General features: G+C 36.4%; 1 protein-coding gene across 2 annotated transcripts; it reads right to left on the bottom strand.

The window, feature by feature from the left end:
• Positions 1 to 4,359: 4,359 nt before the first annotated feature.
• LOC308646350 (sperm equatorial segment protein 1-like) lies at positions 4,360 to 21,711 on the bottom strand (the record flags this gene model as incomplete). 2 transcript variants are annotated; one of them, XM_081289130.1, is made up of 2 exons in its annotated part: positions 4,360 to 6,624; positions 20,155 to 20,335. In XM_081289130.1, the coding sequence occupies 2 exons, from the start codon at positions 20,333 to 20,335 to the stop codon at positions 5,561 to 5,563; spliced, it is 1,245 nt and encodes a 414-aa protein (XP_081145256.1). In that variant the 3' UTR covers positions 4,360 to 5,560. The 2 variants fall into 2 exon arrangements, with proteins under 2 accessions (XP_081145256.1, XP_081145257.1); XM_081289131.1 differs by lacking the exon at positions 20,155 to 20,335 and adding an exon at positions 20,449 to 21,711 and having other exon boundaries at positions 4,366 to 6,624.
• Between the last annotated feature and the right edge of the window lie 501 nt (positions 21,712 to 22,212).

Genomic DNA, 22,212 nt, shown 5'->3' with positions numbered 1-22,212 from the left:
ATTCCAATTCATCCTGAGGATAGTCCACGTTTTGCATTTACTATCCCTGCACTGAATCATGAAGGTCCTGATCAGAGATATGAATGGAAAGTACTCCCTCAAGGGATGGCTAACAGCCCAACTATGTGTCAAATTTATGTTAACAAAGTAATCCAGCCACTTAGAAATCAAAATCCTGAACTACAAATATTTCACTATATGGATGATGTATTATTAGCACACAAAGCTAAAAACACATTGTTAGAATGTTATGCCACACTTACAAACTTATTAAAAAATTATAATCTAGAGATAGCAATAGATAAAGTACAATTAAATTTTCCAATTAATTATTTAGGAGTTCTATTATCCTCAACCATGGTCCGTCCACCAAAAATTCAAATACGAGTAGATCAACTCAAATCACTTAATGACTTTCAAAAGTTATTAGGAGACATAAACTGGATAAGGCCTTATCTAGGTATTCCAACAGGAGAATTAGGACCTTTATTTGATATCCTAAAAGGTCCATCAGATCCAAATTCACCCCGAATGTTAACGCCTGAAGCAAGAAAGGCATTAAAAATCATTGAAACATATATGGAAAATATGCATTTGGATAGAATTGATATAAGTTTGCCTTTATTATTTATTGTACTACCAACAAAAAATATTCCTACAGGAGTATTTTGGCAAGAAGGTCCATTATTATGGATACATTTATCTTATTCTCCTAACACTATTCTTACTAGGTATCCTGAGGCTGTAGGACAATTAATACTCAAAGGAATAAAAACAGCAAAGGGAGTATTTGGAATTTCTCCCAATAAAATTATTACTCCATATACTATGAATCAAATTGATGAATTAGCTAATGAGTTAAATACTTGGGCAATAATCATGTGCAAATCTAATGTTTCATTTGATAACCACTTACCATCTAATCCTTTATTGTCTTTTTGGTCATTGCATCCTGTAATTTTTCCAAAAATGACAAGAAAAACACCTATCATGAATGCTGCAAATATATTCACTGATGGGTCAAATAATGGTACAGCAGCAATAGTTACACCTGATCAAACTTTTACATTTTTAGTACCCAAACAATCAGCTCAAAAGGTAGAGCTTAATGCAGTATTACAAGCTTTTATGATGTTTAAAGATTCTGTATTTAAAGTTAATGCTATAGTATCCCTTGAAGATGCTGGTAGGATTTCCCCTTCTTCTACTGTTTTCTCTTTGTTTTCCACTATACAAAGTTTAATCTGGGACAGAAAAGATCCATTCTTTATAGGACATATCAGGGCACATACAGGATTGCCTGGAGCCCTTAGTTTGGGCAATGACTTACCAGATAAAACTACACATGACATACATATTTTCTCTACACTAGAAGAAGCTATAAATTTTCATAAAAGGTTCCATGTCAATGCTAATACTTTACAAAAGCGTTTTAAAATAACTAAGGAACAAGCTAGACAAATAATAAAACAATGCCAAAATTGTGTGACCTTTTTACCACAAGTTAATCTTGGAGTCAATCCTAGAGGATTGATACCTAGCCATATTTGGCAGATGGACGTCACACACTTGCCAGAATTTGGAAAATTAAAATATTTGCATGTTACAGTTGATACTTCTTCTGGATTTTTGATGGGCTCCCTTCATGCTGGAGAAAAAACTAAAGATGTTATAGCTCATTGCTTACAAAATTTTGCCACTGTGGGTGTTTCAAAACAGTTAAAAACGGACAATGGTCCTGGTTATACTTCTACCTCTTTTAAACAATTTTGCTCATCATTTGGCATTACTCACATAACAGGAATTCCATACAATCCACGAGGGCAAGGCATAGTTGAAAAAGCTCATCAAACTATTAAAATGTACTTATTAAAACAAAAGGAGGGAATTGGTAAGGAGTATATATCCCCCAAAGATAAACTGAAAATAACCCTTTTTACTCTAAACTTTTTAAATTTGGATTCATCAGGACTTAGTGCTGCGGAAAGACATTTGTATCCAAAAAATGTACATAAGCCTAAGGTACTTTGGAAGGATATTCTAACAGGACAATGGAAAGGTCCGGATCCAGTGATAGTCTGGAGTCGGGGCTCTGTCTGTGTTTTTCCACAGGAGGAACAGCAGCCGATTTGGATTCCAGAGAGATTAACCAAAACAATTTCTACAGAAAAAGAAGATGATTTGACTCAAATCCATAACAGCTGATATCCAGAACTCCAGCTTGGCTATTCTTACATCTGCGACAGGGATCAACCAGGATGCTTTTTTGAATATCTATTTTATTATTGCTTTTTCCCACATCATAAAGTTCCATTTTATTTTTGAGCTCATACAGACATAAATTAATGTTTTTCTGATCAGTTTTATTTTTTGACTATGGAGTTTTTAAACATTGCAATGGAGATTTCACCTAGGTAATCTACAAGGCCTTCACTATTGTCTTATATGTTGTATGTTACGTGTGCACATTTCTGTTTTGTGTTGTATGTCTGTATGTGCATATGTCCATATATCATATATAAGGAGCACTCATAAAAATATGGATCCCCAATTTTTTTTATTATTCACGTGATTTTAATGGTTTAATTTAATTTGGATAAACAGCTGTTGAAGACTGTTTTAATATGTGTACAAATAAGCAGGTTAACAGATCTGTTTGTTTACTTTCACCTTTCCTTTTCATTATATTTAATAATTCTGTTCAGGATAATGTAAATTGTTCTAAAAATTGTTTTCTTAATACCTGTTGAAATGTTACATTTTTTTTTCTCTTTTCTTAACATCATTGTCAATCCCTATTTTCATCCCAGTGCCGGTGAAGACAAAGATGAAACCAAACTACAACTTCTTCAATAATTATCACAACAAACTATATAAACTGATGCATCAATGAATAATAACTCAACAAGTAATGCTCAATCACTGAGTCGATTTATTTTGGGAGGAAATGGACATATTGATAGATTCCTCCACTTTGAACTGCTTACAAAACTTGCCTGGACTATGTATCACTTGTATGCATTGTGCTCTATCTGTTGATGCAGTGAATTATGGTAGTGCTGGCGTATCTTTGCTGATGTGTCACCAGTGATGCAATTTTTCCTAAAGAGCCGTCTATTGACTTGATGTCGTGGCATTTCTGTATCCTCCTCCCTTCTACTAGTGATGGTCTAATTTTGGGGGCCAACTGAGGTGAGGCAAAGAACCTCACCCCCCCACTGGTGCATAGGCCTATCCACAGGTATGGCTATATACTGGACCGGTAGTCAGTGACGGGTATGATTCAGTTGCAGTGGTATCAACCTAAGACAGGAGGCTGACGCCTAGAGGTCAGCTTTTCCCATGACGGGTAAGAACCATATGTTGAATTGGACATACCTAACAGGCACGGTCCCTAGCCACATTGCCTGTTGCTTAATTAAACAGAAGGGGGCAGATGCTAGGAGCCACAAGCAAATAATATGATGCATGGCACTTTCGGTTGTAAGGTGACGCCAGCTAGCCATTGAGATGATATGATTATGTTAAGATTCACATTCATATGGAAATTGGACTCCTGCTGTTCACCTTGGCCTGCTACGGGACTCATGTTACGGGACTCCTGGAGAGTTCCCATTGGTTGGGGAAGGAAAGTAGGAGGGAATTCCGGGGGAGGTCCGGGCCCCCGGTTCCAGTAGACCCGACCGCGTGGGTGGACCGGCTGGCTTGTCGGGCGCGTACGCGGATTGGCAGCATTTTCAAAAATAAAGTTTTGTTCCTGCTTGAGTGGCTTGTGATTCTGTGCCCAGCCAAACGGCGGCAATTATTTACTTTTGCAAATGTTTGACATTTTTAATAGTAAAATCATGTTTAAAATAAACAACAGTAAATAGTGTTTTATGAAATAAAACCTACATATTCCTTTTTATAATACAGCTAGTGGCAATTATTTTTGAACCCCACTACTCCCTCAATCACACATGTCCATTTAATCACCAAATTCTACTGATTTTTTTTTGTTTTTTTTTTTTTTTTGTGGTTCTGGGGATAGAACTCAGTGCCTTGTGCATGTGACACAAGCACTCTACCAACTGAGCTATATCCCCAGCCCCTTGATTCTTTTTAATTGCCGCTTCTTTCCATCTACTCCAGCTAAATTTGGCCTATGCACAAAGCATGACTATTTATGACTACTTCTAAAATTAGCCAGTTTTAAAAAAATAAACAAAAATATTTGATCATACTAGTTCTTCACTTAAAAGATTATCATTGATCATAGGAGAAAGGCTAAAATATCTAACATGCATACAAGGCCCTGCAGGGTCTACTCTGACCCTGTGTATATCCCACTCCATTTCAGGATGCTCTCCCAAGATGCATCCCCATACTCCAAGTACTTTTTGAACCTACCACACTCATTCTCAGACCGGAGCTTTCACCTGCACTCATCCCACGGCTTGGAATGCTCCCTTAACCTAACCGGTAAACACACCCTCTACTTTCAACCTTACCTTAAATACCTCTTTTCCCAGAGTAACTTTCCAATTATTCTTGGTTTAGATGAGGTCAAATATCTTACTTTCATAATAACTTGCCACAACTGAAATTTTCAAGTTGTTGAAATTATTTGCTTAATATTTATATTTCCTGCTATAATGTAATCTCAAAGAGAGAAGGAAATAGGTCTTCATTATTATATCTCCAAATTCTAGCAATTTATCCTATTAGAAAATCAATAAATTTTGATTAAACCACAAATGACTAGCTAGATGAAGGAATAAGTATATGAATTTGAATTAATACTGGTCAAATAATGAAACAATTACCTGCACCATAATAATACTATGACCTCAACAGCTGACCTCAACGATGTCAATCATACTTCCTGACAAAACATTTGCAAAGCTTTCATGTGTATGTACACAAATAAGCCAAGAGAGAAAATAAGTCAAAATTACTTCATTACAAATTTCAGGTCCCTCATTGATACTCCAAAAGCACTTGACGACAAAAAAACAGGGATGGGTCTTATATCATTTTTCAAAGGAGGCACATATATGTCCAAATAAAAGTAATTCTGATATGAGTCCCAACTGTGCTATCCAGAAAGAAAACTGAGATTCTCTGAATTACTCCCTGAAAGAGCAATAAAAACCATATACATAAAATTATTTCAAACTAGCTACATATGGAGTGTAGTCACAACTCATAAAATGGGTGAATTTAGCTAATCTATTCAATTAAAATCAATGATTCTTTTTTTTTACAGCAGTGCTGGGGGATTGAACCCAGGGCCTCAGACATATGATAGGCAGTGTTGCACCACTGAGCTACATCCCCAACTTCAATGTTTTAAAAATTAGATCTTCATAGCTTTTTTAATTAATGAGAAAAAAACTACAAACTCCTGAACCAAATTTTTTATTTTAAATTATTAGATTTCTGTGCATATGAAAAATTTTAGAACATGTCATATAAAGATGTTAGTGCATTAAATTATAATAAAAATATTTTAAAACAACTTTGAAATCACTAATATGCTTATTTTCCTGTGAAAGAATACAGTTTGCTTAAACCAACTTTATCGTGGAATATCAAGTAGGTTTAATATTTTTATATTATTGCTTAATAACTTCTTAATAAGATTTTGAGTTTCTACTTGACCTGCACATAATATATTTTTCAATGTACTGAATACTGTATTAGCCCTTTCTCTCATCTCAGCTGGAACATATTTAATATCTAAATATTCCAGTAATTTAGATCTAGAATTATACAGCGTATTAATAACAGTTTCAATGTCAACAATTTGGTTACTGGTTCGTCCTTTTGCCAATGCCTCGGATGTATACATTTTTTCTAATCTATATTCTGCTGCTTCTGCTAGAGCAAGGCTTCGTTTCAGGAGCTCTTTAGAGGCTTTAATATACTCTTTATATTCTGGATTATTGCTGTCACCAGGAGGTGCCTGTTGCATTTGTGCATATATTTCTGAAATTTTTCTCAAAATGATATCATTACGCATATTGTCTGAGTGTTGTTCATATATTGGGAATTTAAATCTGCTTGATGCAGAGTCCTCTGAGAGCTGGGGAACATCTTCTGAATCTGTCCACAGGTACATTTGAGATCTGCTGGTAGAACTGAGAGTTGTAAATGGAGATAGTTTGGAAGTAGATGATGTGGCAGTAGATAATTGTGTAGTACGTGGTGACAACGTTGAGGCCCGGCTGCGTTTTGTAACTGTCACTGTCTCTGGCTCTGGCTCTGGCTCTGGCTCTGGTTCTTCTTTTTCAATATAAGGTTCTTCCGCATGTAAAACAACAGAAACATTGTTTGGTCTGATTGACCAGAATGGTGTACTTTCAGTCATTAGTTTCTTCCCTACTCCCGGTGATGTGAAGTCTCTAGTAGAGAAAGGAGTACTTCCTGCACTAACATCCTTGATTAAAACATTATTCTCAGTTGAAGGTGTAACTGTCTCCTCAGATTCTGACCTCTTTGATCCTATAGAATAAAGATTTTTTGGAGACTTTGATTTTTTCTCAGGGCCTGGTTCCCTAGTGGGAACACTTAGTATTAGGTTCTCTAAAACTTGTACGAAATGATTCAAGTTTTGTTCTTCATCACGAGACACAGTAATGCCTTGAAGAAAAAAAATTAATAATAAAATTTATTATAAATGATACAATGACAGAATCTACTGAACTCAGTTTATCTCCTATGCTGTCACTTAAATTTGAAATAAAGAACCAATAAACAAAGCATCTTACTCTAACTTAAAATTATTTTTATCAGGTTCTTATTAAAATGAATGGGCAAGATTAGTGCAAAAATCACATTAAGAGTATTCTTTATATTTTTTTACATATTTTTTCAATGTCGATTAACCTTTGTTTTATTCATTTATTTATATGAGGTGCTGAGAATCGAACCCAGTACCTCACATATGCTAGGCAAGTGCTGTACCCTGGGCCATAACCCAGCCCAAATTCTTTATATCTTTTTACATTTATTCTTTCATGTAACTTATGATTCAACAGGCAACTTACTAAATAAAAATTTTGGTTATATCCTTCAACCAAGTAGTATGTTCCACTGGGCTCAATATTGACTTACTACAGCCAAATATTAAATTTTTAGGAATTTTTGTGAGCCATATGTAAAATACAGGCATAATTAAAAATTAAATTATATTAAAAACAAAGGTAATAATATTAAAAACTCATCACTTCTTAATTTATTTATTTCATTTTACTATTATATATGCTCTTAGGATTATTTACATCTAGGGTATCAATAAGATGTACATGCAATATAATGATTTCAGTAAGCACCTATCACTTAATATAATAAACCATTAAAAGTCACATTTATTTTTTATGTTTTAAGTTTCAAGTAATTATTGGTGCCCAGGATTGAACCCAGGGGCACTTAACTACTGAGCCACATCATCAGCCCCATTTTTTTTTTTTTTTAAATTTTGAGACTGGTCTAAGTTGCTTAAGGCCTTACTAAGTTTCTGAGGTTGGTCTTGAACTTGCAAGCCTCCTGCCTCAGCCTCCTAAGTTGCTGGGATTACAGGTCAAGTAGTTTCTTTTACCTCCTTTATTTTTAATTGACAAAAATATATAAAAGTCATATTTTACAAAGGAAAACAACTTATTTATATATGCTCATGTTTATAAATATAATGTCCTGAGTGTAGAGTGTTCATAAAGGAAAATACTGAGTAAAATGAATATGTAGTTTTTTTAAAAAAAAAATTTAATTTTTATGTGGTGCTGAGGATCGAACCCAGGGCCTTGCACATGTGAGGTGAGTGTTTTACCACTGAGCCATAACCCCAGCTCCCCCCACCCCAAATATGTAGATTAGTGCAGTGAAATTAAAATCCTTGATTGTTATCTTGGTTCTACCATGTTATAGCAGCATGACTTTAGGCAATTACTTAATTTCTCTGAATATTTATTTAAATATAAAATAAAGATATATGTATTTTATCTCACAAATAAAAATGAGTTAGATTTTTGAAAACACTTCAAAAGCTATAGAGTACTATAGAAGATAATATTATTTTTATAATGGTAACTGCTTATATTCCTTATTTAAAAAAATTAATTTCAAAGTTCCTAGAAAATATAATGTTCCCTAGTAAGATATTCTAAAGTACACTTTGGAGCTTATTTAATAGGAAACATGAAGTTTTCCTGTTAAAGACAGGTACACAGTAAGGATACCTAATATCCCATTACTATTTAACACCATTTGGAGGTACTAGTCAATGCAGTTCGACAAAGGAAAATGTCTGGAGGCATAAGAATTCAGAAGAAACAGGTAAAACTATCTTTATACACAGATGACATAAATCTAACAGTATAAAAATCAATTGAAAAAATTACTACAATAAAGAGAATTCAGTAAAGTAGCAAGTTATAAAAACCAATATACAAATGTTAACCAGTTAGAAGATAAAATGAGAGATAAGTTTCCATTTACATAACAAAGAAACAAAACATCTAATCATTAAATTTTAAAAGACATGCCCAAAACCTAGTGTGGCATTGCAAGAAGCTAAATTCATGAACATCTAAAGATAATAGGAACTGATACCTAGAATCTGAAAGAGTCTTTCCAGAAGTGATTATCCTGGATTATCTGGGTAGACTTTAAATCCAATCAGAAATGTCTTTCTGAGAGACACACAGATTTGAGAGAGAAAAAGATATGGCAATGTGGAGGAATAGGTCGAAATAAAAGTGATGTGGCCACAAGTCAAAGAATGCTGGCAGCCACCAGAAATTGGAAGAGACAAGAATTATATTCCTGGGCTGGGGTTGGGGCTCAGCGGTAGCACACTTACCTAGCAAGTGTGAGGCACTGGGTTCGATTCTCAGCATCATGTATGAATAAATAAAATAAAGGTCTATCAACAACTACAAAAATATTTTTTAAAAAAAGCTCCCTAGAGCTTCCCCAGGGAGGATGACCCTACCTACATACCTTGCTTTGGGTTTAGGCCAGATTACTGGCCTCCAGAATGAGAGAATAAATTTCTGTTGTTTGGAAGCAACAAGTTTGTGGTAATTTATTACATTAGCCATAGCAATATACATAATATAGGAAAATATTAAACTTATGAAATACATAATATAAACATCAACAAATGAAAGATATATCATGCCTTTAGTAAGAAGGCTCAACATCATAAAGATGCTTAGACATCACATAATCTGATAATTTATACATTTTATATGCTTCTAATTTTAAAAACCACTGAATTTTTTTCTAGAGTTACACAAACTAATTATAAAGTTCATTTTGAAGAATAAATAATAACCAGGAAAACAGGCCTTGCCAGATATTAAAATCTGATATTAAAATATTACAAAACTTTTATTATAAAAACAGTATTAGCATTAGCACATGAACAGATTAATAAATGGAACAAAAAAGAAAATACAGAAGTAGACCCAAATGCATATGTAAAAATAACTCAAGGTCAGGGAAGGTTTCAATTTATAAATTATTCCAGTTAGTAAATGAAGAAATCATTTATAACATGATCACTTTGTAGTTATTTTCTATGACTGCCATTATTATAAAGATACACAATCAAAACACTGTGTGCTTCCTGAAAGAACACAATATCATCTATGAGGTATTTTTTCAAAAGAAAAAGGCAAAGTCAAACCTGATTCCAATGGACCTCGAGAGATCTAACCAATATATGAAAAATATACACGACAACAAAAGAAGATATTAAACTCACCATGGGGATATTATCTGCAAAATCTAGACTGTGGGAAACTATAAAGCATTTGATCCAGTTTTTTCAACAACTAAATTGCAAAAGGAAAGGAGGTGGAGGATTATTAACAGGGATATCAATAAATTAAATGCATGATTCTTATACCAATACCATTCCAGTCAAATCAACTGGAAATAAAGAGAAAGATAATAAGAAAAGTTCTGACCAGATATTTGATATTACGGAATCAGTATCTTTTTAGATACAAAATTGCATTATTTCTATGTTTTGTTAAGTGTTATAAGGGGAATTAGCGAAGAGAATAAGGAAGGAAAGAGAAAAAGAATGTGGATGGAGATACTATTGATATAAGATTAATCATGACTTAATAGTTGAAGCTGTTTATAGATGTATAGAGATTTTATACTGTTCCATCTATTTGTGGGTATATTTAAATTTTTTTATACTACAGTGGTTTTTAAAATCTTTTTGGGAAATATTTCAATTATGAAAAACCAAAGCAAATAGCAAATCATAAGCAAATTTAGAATATACAACCAGCAGAGTTTAGTTGCCATTAAGGAGACACTGCCATTATAAGTCTACTAAAAGCTAGATTTCCAAATAATTTAACTTTTCGTTTCTTAGTGTAAATAATATACCCAGGTAGTCATTAAGACAAGTTAGGGTGTCAAAGGACAGGAAATACTAGCTCATTCCTAAAAACAAAAAAACAACAACAACAACAAAAAAAACTGATATACTCATTAGCTCCTTCTACTGTTACTCAGGCAACACCCAAAAGCCTGTTCATGGCTACCTAGCAACAGAGAACCCTTCCTCCTACCTTGGTTTTCTTCCCTTTGTAATGCCTTTGTCTCCGCATTGATCTGTTCTCATACTCATCTCCACATATTTCCCACCTGTTTTTGTCCCCCCTAAAACATCTACATATGTCACATTGACTTTCTCAGTTATACTAATCATAACTGTTCTTGGAAATCAATCTGATATTTATAAAAATTTCTGCAGGCAAAGGTATAAAAGATAGCCTCAAATATCCTTACAGACAGACCTGGTCACAGTGAAAACCTGCTTTTCTCCATACGTCAGGAAATGCTAGGAAGCTAAAGAAAATTCAAATTCTTACAAAAAACAGACTACCCTGATAAAGTTGGGTTATTTTACCTCGAATATTTGTAGTCTACAATGGTATAATACCTTCTCTATTTTTACCAGTTAGGGAGCTAAGCAAATAGCAATGTCCCATAATGTGGCTAAGGTAAGAATCTCTTCCAGCTTCAGACATCAGGATGTCTCTCTCCAATGCCTTCTGTAGCAAGATGGCCAACTGCTAAGCAGACTCAAGGTTTTTGCCAGAATTTTCATTTGTGGGGCTAACCTGAGCTTAAGTTGCCTGCACTTCTCTTCTTCAAATAGTACAAGGAGAATTAGCCACATAACCGAAATAATAGGACAGTAAACAAAACTGTACTAACAATTTAGAAACAAATGTAGCAGGAATTCTGAAGGGGAAATTGGAAGACAGTGATTAAAAAGATCATAATAGCTCTCACTGAGTAATTAGTATGTGCAGGCACTACATTAAGGACTTTGAGTGTGAGGAGTGTTTTGATAAAGAGGAAAAGGAAGGGGGCTGGGGATGTGGCTCAAGCGGTAGCGCGCTCGCCTGGCATGCGTGCGGCCCGGGTTCGATCCTCAGCACCACATACCAACAGAGATGTTGTGTCCGCCGAGAACTAAAAAATAAATATTAAAAATTTCTCTCTTTCTTTCTCTCTCTCTCCCCTCTCTCACTCTCTCTTTAAAAAAAAAAAAAGAGGAAAAGGAAGATAAATAATGTGCCTAAGATTATATTCAACAAGTAAGCAGTAAGGATGGGATTTCAATATAAGCTGTCTCACTCCAAAGCAGGTATACATAACATCTGGACAATGTTGTCATAAAGAAATGCCACAAGAATGCTGGCAAAGCAGTAAGATTATGGTAATAAAAATCATCCTTCAGGAATACATCTCTATTTTAAAATACATGTGAATATTAAGATCAATAATTCAAAATTTTGCCCTATTGTCAAAAATGCATTCTTTATATACATCAAGATGTATCTAGAAATATTGAAGATAATACAAATATAATGTTTTCTTACTACAAAATATGAGTGAGAATGGACAGTCAATGACTTAAAAAGAATAAATCCACTTCATACAAAGGTAAAAGGCAAGTTAATTACTTTTGAATTTATTCTGAGGAAACTAAGAACATAAGTTCTTTTTTAGATAAACCCAGTTTTGTAAGTATCATAAATTTAGAAAATTGTTGTCCTTCATATTTCTGTGCTAGATTTCAAACATTTGTACACATTAAAATAACATGCTTGTAAACTAATTAAGGCTAGTAATATTTTCTTTGGTTACACTGGTTACACAGGGGTGAACTATTGTTTCATTAAGCTATACCTTGAGTTTTGTGTGTCTTGCATACTTAAAATGTTATGCTATAATTTTGTTTGCATTACAGTAACTCTGTTTTCCATTATAGTTACATCATTGTAGTTAAAAAGAAAGACACCTGTTTTTTAAAGAACTAAAGTTTACAAAAACTTAGTTTTGCCGGCAGCTCAGAAGGCTGACACAGGAGGATTGCAAATTCAAAGCCAGCCTCAGCAAAGGCAAGATGCTAAGTAACTCAGTGAGACTCCTATCTCTAAATAAAATACAAAATAGGGCTGGCTTTATATACTTGATATATACTTTATATCAAAAATGCAAAATAATATAGACCAAAGCATTAAAAATCAAATTCCAATATATCTTGACCAAAATTAAAACAGGTCATCATATAATTCCCTTATATGCTCTTATTAGTTATTTTGTTCATTTTCAAAACACATTGCCTCTTCCAAAAGCCCCTAATGAAACGGTTTAAAAGAACATATTTGGGTTTCTGCGTCCATGAGGATAGAGGTAGTTGTTCCCCTTTGCTTTGGCTGACATAGTTAAAAATGCTGGTTATTGAACATAAAGCAACCATATGAAAGTTGCTAAGAGAAAAACAAACCACTGGGGTCTTCAGGACAACCAAAATGACACATTTTTCTCTAGGTTTTCTGTTTGCCACATATATTCCACACTGGGGCCTAGAGAGTTTAGCAACCAAGAAATAGCAATGTGCACAGATGTTAAAGACTAAAAAGAGAAAGAAGGTGGTTCAAGATAATCCTGCTCTCTCTGTAACTAAATGCCCAGGAAGGGGCAGACTAGCAAGACAGAACATCTTTTAGATCATAACTGCAATGCTCCAGTCAAGTAACAGAGAAAACTGCAGCATTACTCCCATCAGCAAAGGCTAGTAAATGCTGGGGTTCCACCCTCATGGGGCTGTTACAAGATGCTTCAACCCACTGCCCTTATCCCATAAGTACTGCTGCCAAGTAAAAGTTAATACCTTCTCTCTCAATAGAGAAGGCCAAATGAGGAGCTCAGACTTTCATCTTCACCCTATGAAAACAAGGCAAAACCCTTCTTCCCCTGCCAAAGTGGGCAAGAGGCCTATTTAAATCAAACCCAAAGATTTAAATAAGATCTAGAGTCAACACAATATAATAACTAAATATACAGGCTTAAATTTTAAAAAAATCAGTTTTCACACCAAAAACCAAGAAAATCTAATTTTGAATTAAAAAAAAATGCCAATACTGAAGCAACACAGAAGTTAGAATTATCCATCTTGGATTTTAAAGCAACCATCATAAAAATGCCTCAACAAAGGCTGGGCGCAGTGTCATAGCCTGTAATCACAGCAGTTTTAGAAGCTGAGGCAGGAGAATCAGGGGTTCAAAGCCAGCCTCAGCAACTTAGTGAGGCCCTAAGCAACTCAGTAAGACCCTGTCTCTAAATAAAATACAAAAAAGGGTTGGGGATGTGGCTCAGTGGTTAATTGCCCTTGAGTTCAACCCTCTAAACAAAAAGGAAAAAAAAAAGCATCAACAAGTAATACATACATGCTTGAAACAAATGAAAAATAAAAAATCTCAGAAGAAAAAGAAGAAATAAAGAAGAACCACACTGATAATTTAGAATAGAAAAACACAGTAACCATTTCAGTAAAAACCTTAGTGGGTAGGCTCCACAGATGAAAGAGTGAAGTGGAAGACAGAATGGCAATTACCTGATAGAAAGAACAGAGAAAAAGAAGGGTGGGGATGATGAACACAGCCTCAAGAACTTGTGAAAGTATAACAAAAAGAAAAATCTAATATTGGTGTGATTGGAATCTTAGAGGAAAGGAGGAAAAAAGGGTGGGCCTGAAAATATATTCAAAGAAACAATGGCTAAACATTTCCCAAATTTGGCCAATATAGGAACTTCTAGATTCAAGAAGCTGAAAACCAAACACAAAGAAAAAAAAAATCTTAAAAGAAGCAAGAGAGATGGGGAAAATGATTTGACAATTCTTATCAGAAATCCTGAGAATAGGAAGGAAATAATGTATTTTTCAAGTGCTGACCAAAAAAGGCCCAGTAATGCAGAATTCCATATTAAGGGAAAACATCCTTCAAGAATGAAAGGATCATTCACTGTCAGACAAGGAGAAATTAAGAGAAGTCGTTACCAGAAGACATACCCTAAAAGACTAGCTAAATGAAGTTTGCCAAGCAAATGGTAAAATGGTAAAAGAAGAAAGGAAGACTAGAAAGGAAGAAAGAATAACAGAAAGAGGAAAAATATGGGTAAATACTCCCTTTGCCTCTTGAATTTTCCAAATGATGTCTGACAGCTGAAGCAAGGAGTATGTGCCACTCTGATGTGGTTCTGTCAAATGGAATTCTTAAAAAAAAAAAAAAAGATATCCCTTAATATAAAATGGATACTGATAATGTGTTTTAATACAATTTATGTTTTAAAAACTAAGGTTTAAAACCAAATAATATTGTTAATTTAAAAATGGATTGATATAGGAATAAATATCTGGTAAGTTAAAGGTAGGAGCAAAATGTAGCATATAATAGGAGGAAACTTGGTAGTTCAGTAAAGAAGAAAAGATGAATTTTAAAACATTCAAATAAAGACAAAAACGTTAAAGTTCCATGGAATACATCTGGTCTTTGTGCTTTAAGAACTCTTTATTTATTCACTTTGTCCTTGGGCTATAACTTTAACATGGCAACTGGTGATTACACCCAAAATTTAACCAGGAATTCTTGATGCTCATTTGTTAAAGATTCAAATATAAACAGGATTTCTATTACCACAAGAAAGGAAAAACAATGTCTTTATCCATAAAGAACTTAAGTATATAAAACTTAAAATATAAACCCAAGCATAGATGGTACAGATTCTGGCTATGCAGAGTTATGTCCTTAACTCTGGAGAAAAAATTGCTTATATTTTCCATCCAGGTCATATAAATGGACTCACAAAGAATAGAATTCCTTTATTTTACAGCAATTAAAAGCTGCAAGTAAAAACTAATACCTGAAAACTCTCACCATGTAAGAATTCCAGTTAAAACATGAACATCCATCAAATTAAAATAAACTTAAATAACTTAAATATTTCCAATACAAATCAAAGTAGGAATAACTCCTTCATTAGGAGGATGTACTCAATTCATTAGGAGGATGTACTCAAAAAGAATGGTCAAAAGAGCTGGGTTGTAGGCTCAGTGGTAAAGTGTTTACCTAGCGTGTGTGAGGCTACAGTTCAACTTCTAGCCTGCAAGCTCACACACACAAGCACCACACAGAGAATGGTCACAAAAGGAAACATAATATACATTATATATGTTATTCATCCAGCAGTTTCCCTGTAAATTATTTAGTTTTGTGCTGATAGACAAAAAACAAGGAGACAGCCGAACAAGGAATTATGTTCAGATTACTCAAGTGTTCCATTTAAAGAAATGTAACTTCATGGTTTTGCACTTCCTGGTATTTATGTTATATGGGCTTGCCCTATGTGACTTGTCTTGGCCTATAGGACACTACCAAGTCCAGCACCAATGGGCTTGATAAAATGTTTTCATATTGTTGCTTGTAAAGATTCCTCTTGGAAGCCAGCTAATGTGAAACCTAGGCTAGATAGTGAAAGACAAGAAGTCATGGAGAGAAAGACCTTGAAAGACAAAAAGCCATCTTGGGTCTCTCATCCCAATTGAGTGTTCAACTGAATGCAGCTGTATGAGTGACCTCAGCTATACCAAATGAAGCAGAATTGCCCAGCTGAGCCTAGTTAACTCATACAATCATGAAAAATGATAAATGTGGGGGAAGTCTTTCATGTTACCATAGGTAACCAAAATAGTCTTATTAAATTTGTTTTTTAAAAAGGAATTAAAGTTTGGTTTGGGTGAAGAGTTAAAAATCAAAAACTTTATCCTATGTGTAATGTTAAAATATAATAGGAAACAACATAAATTCCTGACCTTAAATTTTATCTCTTTTAGTTCTATTTAACTACAATGACTCAAATAACAATATCATTTCACAAGTCTGTTGTGTCCTAGGTGCTTTGGTCTTTAATATCACATTGTACTATATTTCCTTGGAAGCATGACTAATTCCATTCAGAGCAGGGGAGATACAAAGTGGGACAACCAGTTAATGTCACTAAATAAGAAATCTTTAAAAACATATGGGATCTTATGTACATCCACAATACTGGGTTCCTAATAAGATATATTTCCATGCTTGTATAAATATATCAAAATAGATTCTACTATCATGCATAACTAAAAAAGGAACAAATAAAAATAAATAAAATAAAATATATGGGATCCTACCAAAGGAACAGAGAAAGCAGATTGCAGTGGCTCCACCATGTCAAGACATGAATATTAAGCCTCAGAAAAAAAAATAAATAAAATAACTTGTTTTAAAAAGTCACAAATACATAATGATCCTAAAAAAGAAAAAATTTTTAAACAACTTGTATTATACTGAAAGGGTAAAGTTTCTAAGCTGGAAAGCTTGAATTAAAATGTAAAAGATTAGGTATTATTAAATTCCTCTGTTACACCCAGATTCCTGAGATAGTTAAGACAACGCCCTACTGGCCATTCAACCTAGGGCCCTGTGCAGTTTGTCACAGGGCCCGAACCAATCAGTTTGAATATGTATCCTGCTTAGGAGTGACCAATCACCCCCGCCCGATCTGTTCCCACCAATGAATGTGCCAATCACGTCTCAGTGTTGTTGTTAAATTTTCCCGTGCCTCATGATGATTTGTTCTGATGTATGCAAAGCCCACCGCCCTCTCCAGAAAGTGTACTTAAGCTCTGCTTGACCTCTGCTCTGGGCTCTGGGCTGCTCTCCCTTCTTGAGTGAGCACGGAGCCCCAGCGCGCTGGAATGGATCCCCAATAAATCCCCTTTTGCCAATTGCATGGAGCCAGTCTCTTGTGTGGTCTCTCTCTCCGACGCTCCGCTGGACCCTTACAATACCTCTTTTATTCATAAAGTGAAATTGTTGCTTAATTTTAAATTTTACATACATTATAAGGAGATTAAAGTATGTCCATTTAAGGGCTAAAATGATCAAAAGAACAAAAAGACAGAACATTTTCCCCCATTAAAACATTAATGGATAGGCTAATGAAACTTCCTCCTTCTCCCCTAAGGCCTTTCTGGACATTCACCAATTAGAGGACAAGCTCATTATCTCAAACATTAGGAAGTGTGTCAGTACATTCCATTCACAGGTTTGGGAGACCTTCCTGAGTGCCTTAGCCTTGAGCACTGAAAACCAAGTGAATTTTACCTTTAGAGTGTACTTAAAATAAATGTTTTCTCTCAGTGTATTTAGTGATAGATTTTAACAATTATTGCTAGTTGCCTCCTTAATATTTCCCTTGCCTTGTTTGGCTCATTAGGACAAAGGACAAGGATGCAGGTCAAAGACTCACTTATTGTACTTCCTTTTAATATCAATCTAGAGAAGCAAGTTAAGAGGTTTTGTCACTCTAAACTGACACCTACCATTAACTCTATTTTTGCTGATCTATATGAAGAGATGCCTAGAAAAAACAATTTACTCATGAAAATTAAAAAAATATATCCCCCAAACTACTATTTCACAGGCTTGTATTTAGTGACTTGAAATTTTAAAAAGCAAATTATATAATTTTAGTAATAGTTAATATTAAGTAGTAAAGCAAACTACAGTGAAAACACATTAAAGATGAATGATTTTAAAATTAGAAAATATTTCAAACTAAAACTGAAAAATCAGATATAAGAAATTAATTTAATATATAAAAAATTAAGTATATAGGATATTTACCCAGCACCATCAGGATGTGTGTCTATGTAGGAAAGCATATACCCAAGCCTCATTCATGTCAGGACGAATTTAGATTAAACCAGAACTGAAGTTTTTTTCAACATATATATATTTAATATGCCTATGATTGTTGAATAAGATAAATTCAAAACTGTTCTTGTAGTTTAGGGAAAAAACCATCAGAACTGCAATTTTCATTATAAAAACCTATCTTATCATTGGCATGAGAGAGCATTATTTTATTTGACTTTCTCATCAATAGTTGTTCCAATAGTGGCCATATAAAAGAAGGCTTAATTGATTTAAATCAAACCTAATAACATAAGCCTAGTTTCACTGGTATACTTATTTTTTTAATTAAAAGAGAGAGAGAGAGAGAGAAAGAATAAGAAAGAAGGAGAAAGTAGTCATGTAATATTACCCTACATAACTCTTTTTTTTATAACTTTATTTTATTTATTGATATGTGGTGCTGAGGATCGAATCCAGGGCCTTGCAAATGCGAGGGGAGTGTTCTACAGCTGAGCCATAACCCCAGCCACTACCCTACATAACTCTTAATCTATTTTTGTGGAAAAGAAGTAAATCCCATTTTCCAAGATATCTTCTATGATCTACAATCTGGTTAGTTAGTTATTTGTCTTATACTATTTACATATTCAACACAAAATCATTCTTTTTTCTGAGAAATGTCTTCATTTCCTAACAGCCTTAAAAAATCTTAGCTAAAGGGGTGCAAAGAAAAAGAACAGGCCACAAAATTGTATAGTTAGGCAGGAGATTGCACTGCATAAAGTGAGTATCCAGGACTGCTGAATAGCAGTTCCAGGCTGTACTGTGTGACAGTTAATGTCACTTTTTAGTTAAAAATTTCCATATATTTTAGTCAGCTGTGACCTACTGCTCTACTACTACCAAAATGCAATAATAGTATTAGTAATAAGAATCACCAATCATCCAGAAAAGATAATTATCTTCATTGTGTTTTGCTCATTAATGTCAAAGAAGAAAAAATTTACAAAGATTTTTATTAAAAACAGCTAAAAATCATAAGTGTTACTTGATTTTTGGGGGGGATGGCGATACTGGAGATTGAACTTAGGGGGACTTGACCACTGAGCCACATCCCCAGGCCTATTCTGTATTTTATTTAGGGGCAGGGTCTCACTGAGTTGCTTAGCACCTCCCTTTTGCTGAGGCTGGCTTTGAACTTGCAATCCTCCTGCCACAGTCTCCAGAACGGATTACAGGCTGATGCCATCAGGCATAAGTGCTAGTTTTAAAGGGCTAATTTTAACTACTAAGATACTTCCTCAAGAACTTTTCCCACTACTATTCATGATAATTTAGGTTGTGTTGCATTTTAATTTTTAAATCTAATTTTCAACTACAATCTTTACGTCTGAAATATAGGTCTGCATACTTAACATGCACTATAAGACTTTTTTACACATACCCCGTTGAGTGAATTTTATTTATTAGTTTGGTTAAACCAAACTAACGTTATTAAATACTGCAATGAATTACAGTTAAGACTAGATGAGCAGGCCTCACAGTTATTATCTGGAATATCATTATCAGAGACCATACTTAAACACCTCCAGATGTCCCCAAGATGTTGGTAATGTAGTGAAGTCTCAGCACTGCTGAATTTGACCTTAATGGTTTTCAGCTCTTGGGGAGGAACAAAAGAGCTCCTCGGTAAGATCTAAGTTAGAATTCTGCTTAGCTAAGGCTTCTCACCCCTTGCACGCCATGACGCACTTTGTGGGAATGAGTTAATGAGTATTCTAGACGGTAGCTCCCAATCTGCATGCTAACTTTGGCCATCCTTTGACCACTGGGGTCAGACAACCTTTTCATGTTAAAAGGCGGGGTTGTAATGATTTCCAACTCTGCAAACCACACTGTGTGCGTGTGCTACACGCCTTTCCACTGCAGGAAAGCAGAATAACTGCTGCTGTACATCATTGAAACTTAATATTTATGAGCAGTGAAATCTGAACTTTTTACTTTTTCACATGTCATATTTATGTTTTGAAATGTCAAGGCCATTCTGGGCAGATCAGCCAAAAACAGGCTGGCATCGCAGGGAACGCGTCCTCCTCCCCTGCTGTCTCACCCAGGCGTCTGGAAGAGGCCCAGGGTGGCACAGGGCGAGTCTCCCCGCGGAGGAGGCCACACTCCAAGGGCTCCGCCTGCCCGACAGCGCCTCCCGCACGCTTGCGGTCCCGGGTCCGCCTTGTGGCGGCGCGGACGGGAGCAGGGGACACATCTCGGCGCCGGGCCAGCACCCTGGACATTGGGGCAGGAGGAGTGCCGGACGCGGGAAAAGCAAGAGCCGCACTTCCGGTGGCCGAGACCTGGAGGCTGTCCGAGGACCCTCGGGTCGCCGCCGCCTAGGCCGGTCACTCACTCGGAAACGCCGGCGCTGACGAAGGCCATAGCAAAAGCGCGACTAGAAGGACCACGGGCTTCATGGGCGTCGTCCGCAGCACTCCACCATGCGACGGGAACGTCCTGGGCCACCAGGCCGGGTACCTCGGGGCCGAAAGGGAAGGGTGTCAGCGGCCGACCGTCCCACCTCAGGGCCCGGGGCGCTCCGCAACGGTCGGGTCGTCGCCACCGCAACGTAGCGGCGGCGTGGGGGAGGGGTGGCGCCGAGGTCGGCCCTGCGCGCCCGCCAGTGCGCATGTGCGCGCGGCCTCTGGAAGGGGCGCGGAACGAAGGGTCGTGACGCCGGCCGCACTGCTGCGGGGTCTCACGTGGGGACACAGCCCTGGCCAAAACCCCGGCCCTGCGCAGGAGGAGCTGTCTGGTGTCTGAGACAACCTGGCAATTTAAAAAAAAAAAAATAGCGTGAACTGGCTATAATAGAGGGAAGCACCCCGCGCCCCTCAGCGCAGAGGCAGATGTCCTGCTGTCCCTAGGGCTCCAAATGGAGGAGCACCCCAAGAACTGAAGACAGTAACCATAAAGCATCTTTAAAAAATGAAAACAGCTCAGGCTAATTGCATGGGGGGAGGTAGGCAAGTGCATTAAAGTACTTAAGGGGCTTAGGTAGATTGTCTAGTTGGTTTCCAAAAGATTGTTTCTTTGATAATGGGAGAGTGTGACTACAAAAGGGATCATGAGATAGCTTTGGAGAGTTACAGGCAATGGTGGTGGCCATAAGAATCTATACTTGTGTTAAAATTTTTAGAACTGTACACCAAAAAATACATCTTACTGTACAATTATTTTTTAATTGACATATATTTATATCTTTGCCCTGGGAAGCAGGATGTTGGTATTGAGCTGGGGAAAGTTGTGATTAAATTTGCATTTCAAAAGTCTCACTTTTCCTGCAGCCTCTAGAATGGGTTGAACTGGCACATGCTCATAATTGCAGCAGCTCCGGAGGCTGAGACAGACAGGAGACTTGATAGTTCAAAGCCAGCCTCAGCAAAAGCGAGGAGCTAAGCTACTCAGACCCTGTCTCTAAATAAAATGCAAAATAGGGCTGGGGGGGGGGTGTGGCTCAGTGGTCGAGTGTCCCTGAGTTCAATTTCTATCCTCCCCCCCACAAAAAAAGAATGGGTTGAAGGGAAGCAAGACTAGAGACAAAGAGCCAAGTTAGGAGGCGGTTCTAGTAATCCAGGTATGGACTGATAAGGGTCTAGACTCCTGGTGGCAAAGGACATGGGACATGTGGACAGATCTGAGACATTAGAACTAACATCAACAAGATTAGGGTGTTGTTTGTGGAAATGAAGAGAGGAGGAGGTGATACCCCCATTCCTCTAGGAATGGGGTGGTACCATTTACTGAGATGGACAACAATTCAGGCACTTACAGGAGTAGAGCAAGATGATGGGGGAGAGGAGTTTGTTTTCATCATTGTTATAGTGAGGTGGGCTTGGGATTTCCTCCCACAGTGGTCTGTCCAGTGAGAGGATGGATGTGGGGCCCTGGAGAGAGCTGAAATGGAAGTGGAGGTTTGGAAGGCATCCAGCATCTAGAAGTGGGGATATCTGCGGAAAGTCTGTAGAACAAGTAGGCTGTAGAGCCTAGGAAAGATTCCTGGGAAACATGGCAGGCTGGAGAGAGCAGGATGGACCTGCAAACACCGAAAGTGGGGCAAGGAAACCAGGAGAACCAAGAACCTTTGTGGAAGAGTAGGAGTTTCAGACTGTCAAAT

The sequence above is a fragment of the Spermophilus citellus genome (genome assembly GCF_964194105.1).
Source record: "Spermophilus citellus genome assembly, chromosome: 4".
Lineage (NCBI taxonomy): Eukaryota > Metazoa > Chordata > Mammalia > Rodentia > Sciuridae > Spermophilus > Spermophilus citellus.
The sequence above is the reverse complement of the archived record's forward strand: the minus strand, read 5'-3'. Positions and strand labels throughout refer to the sequence as shown.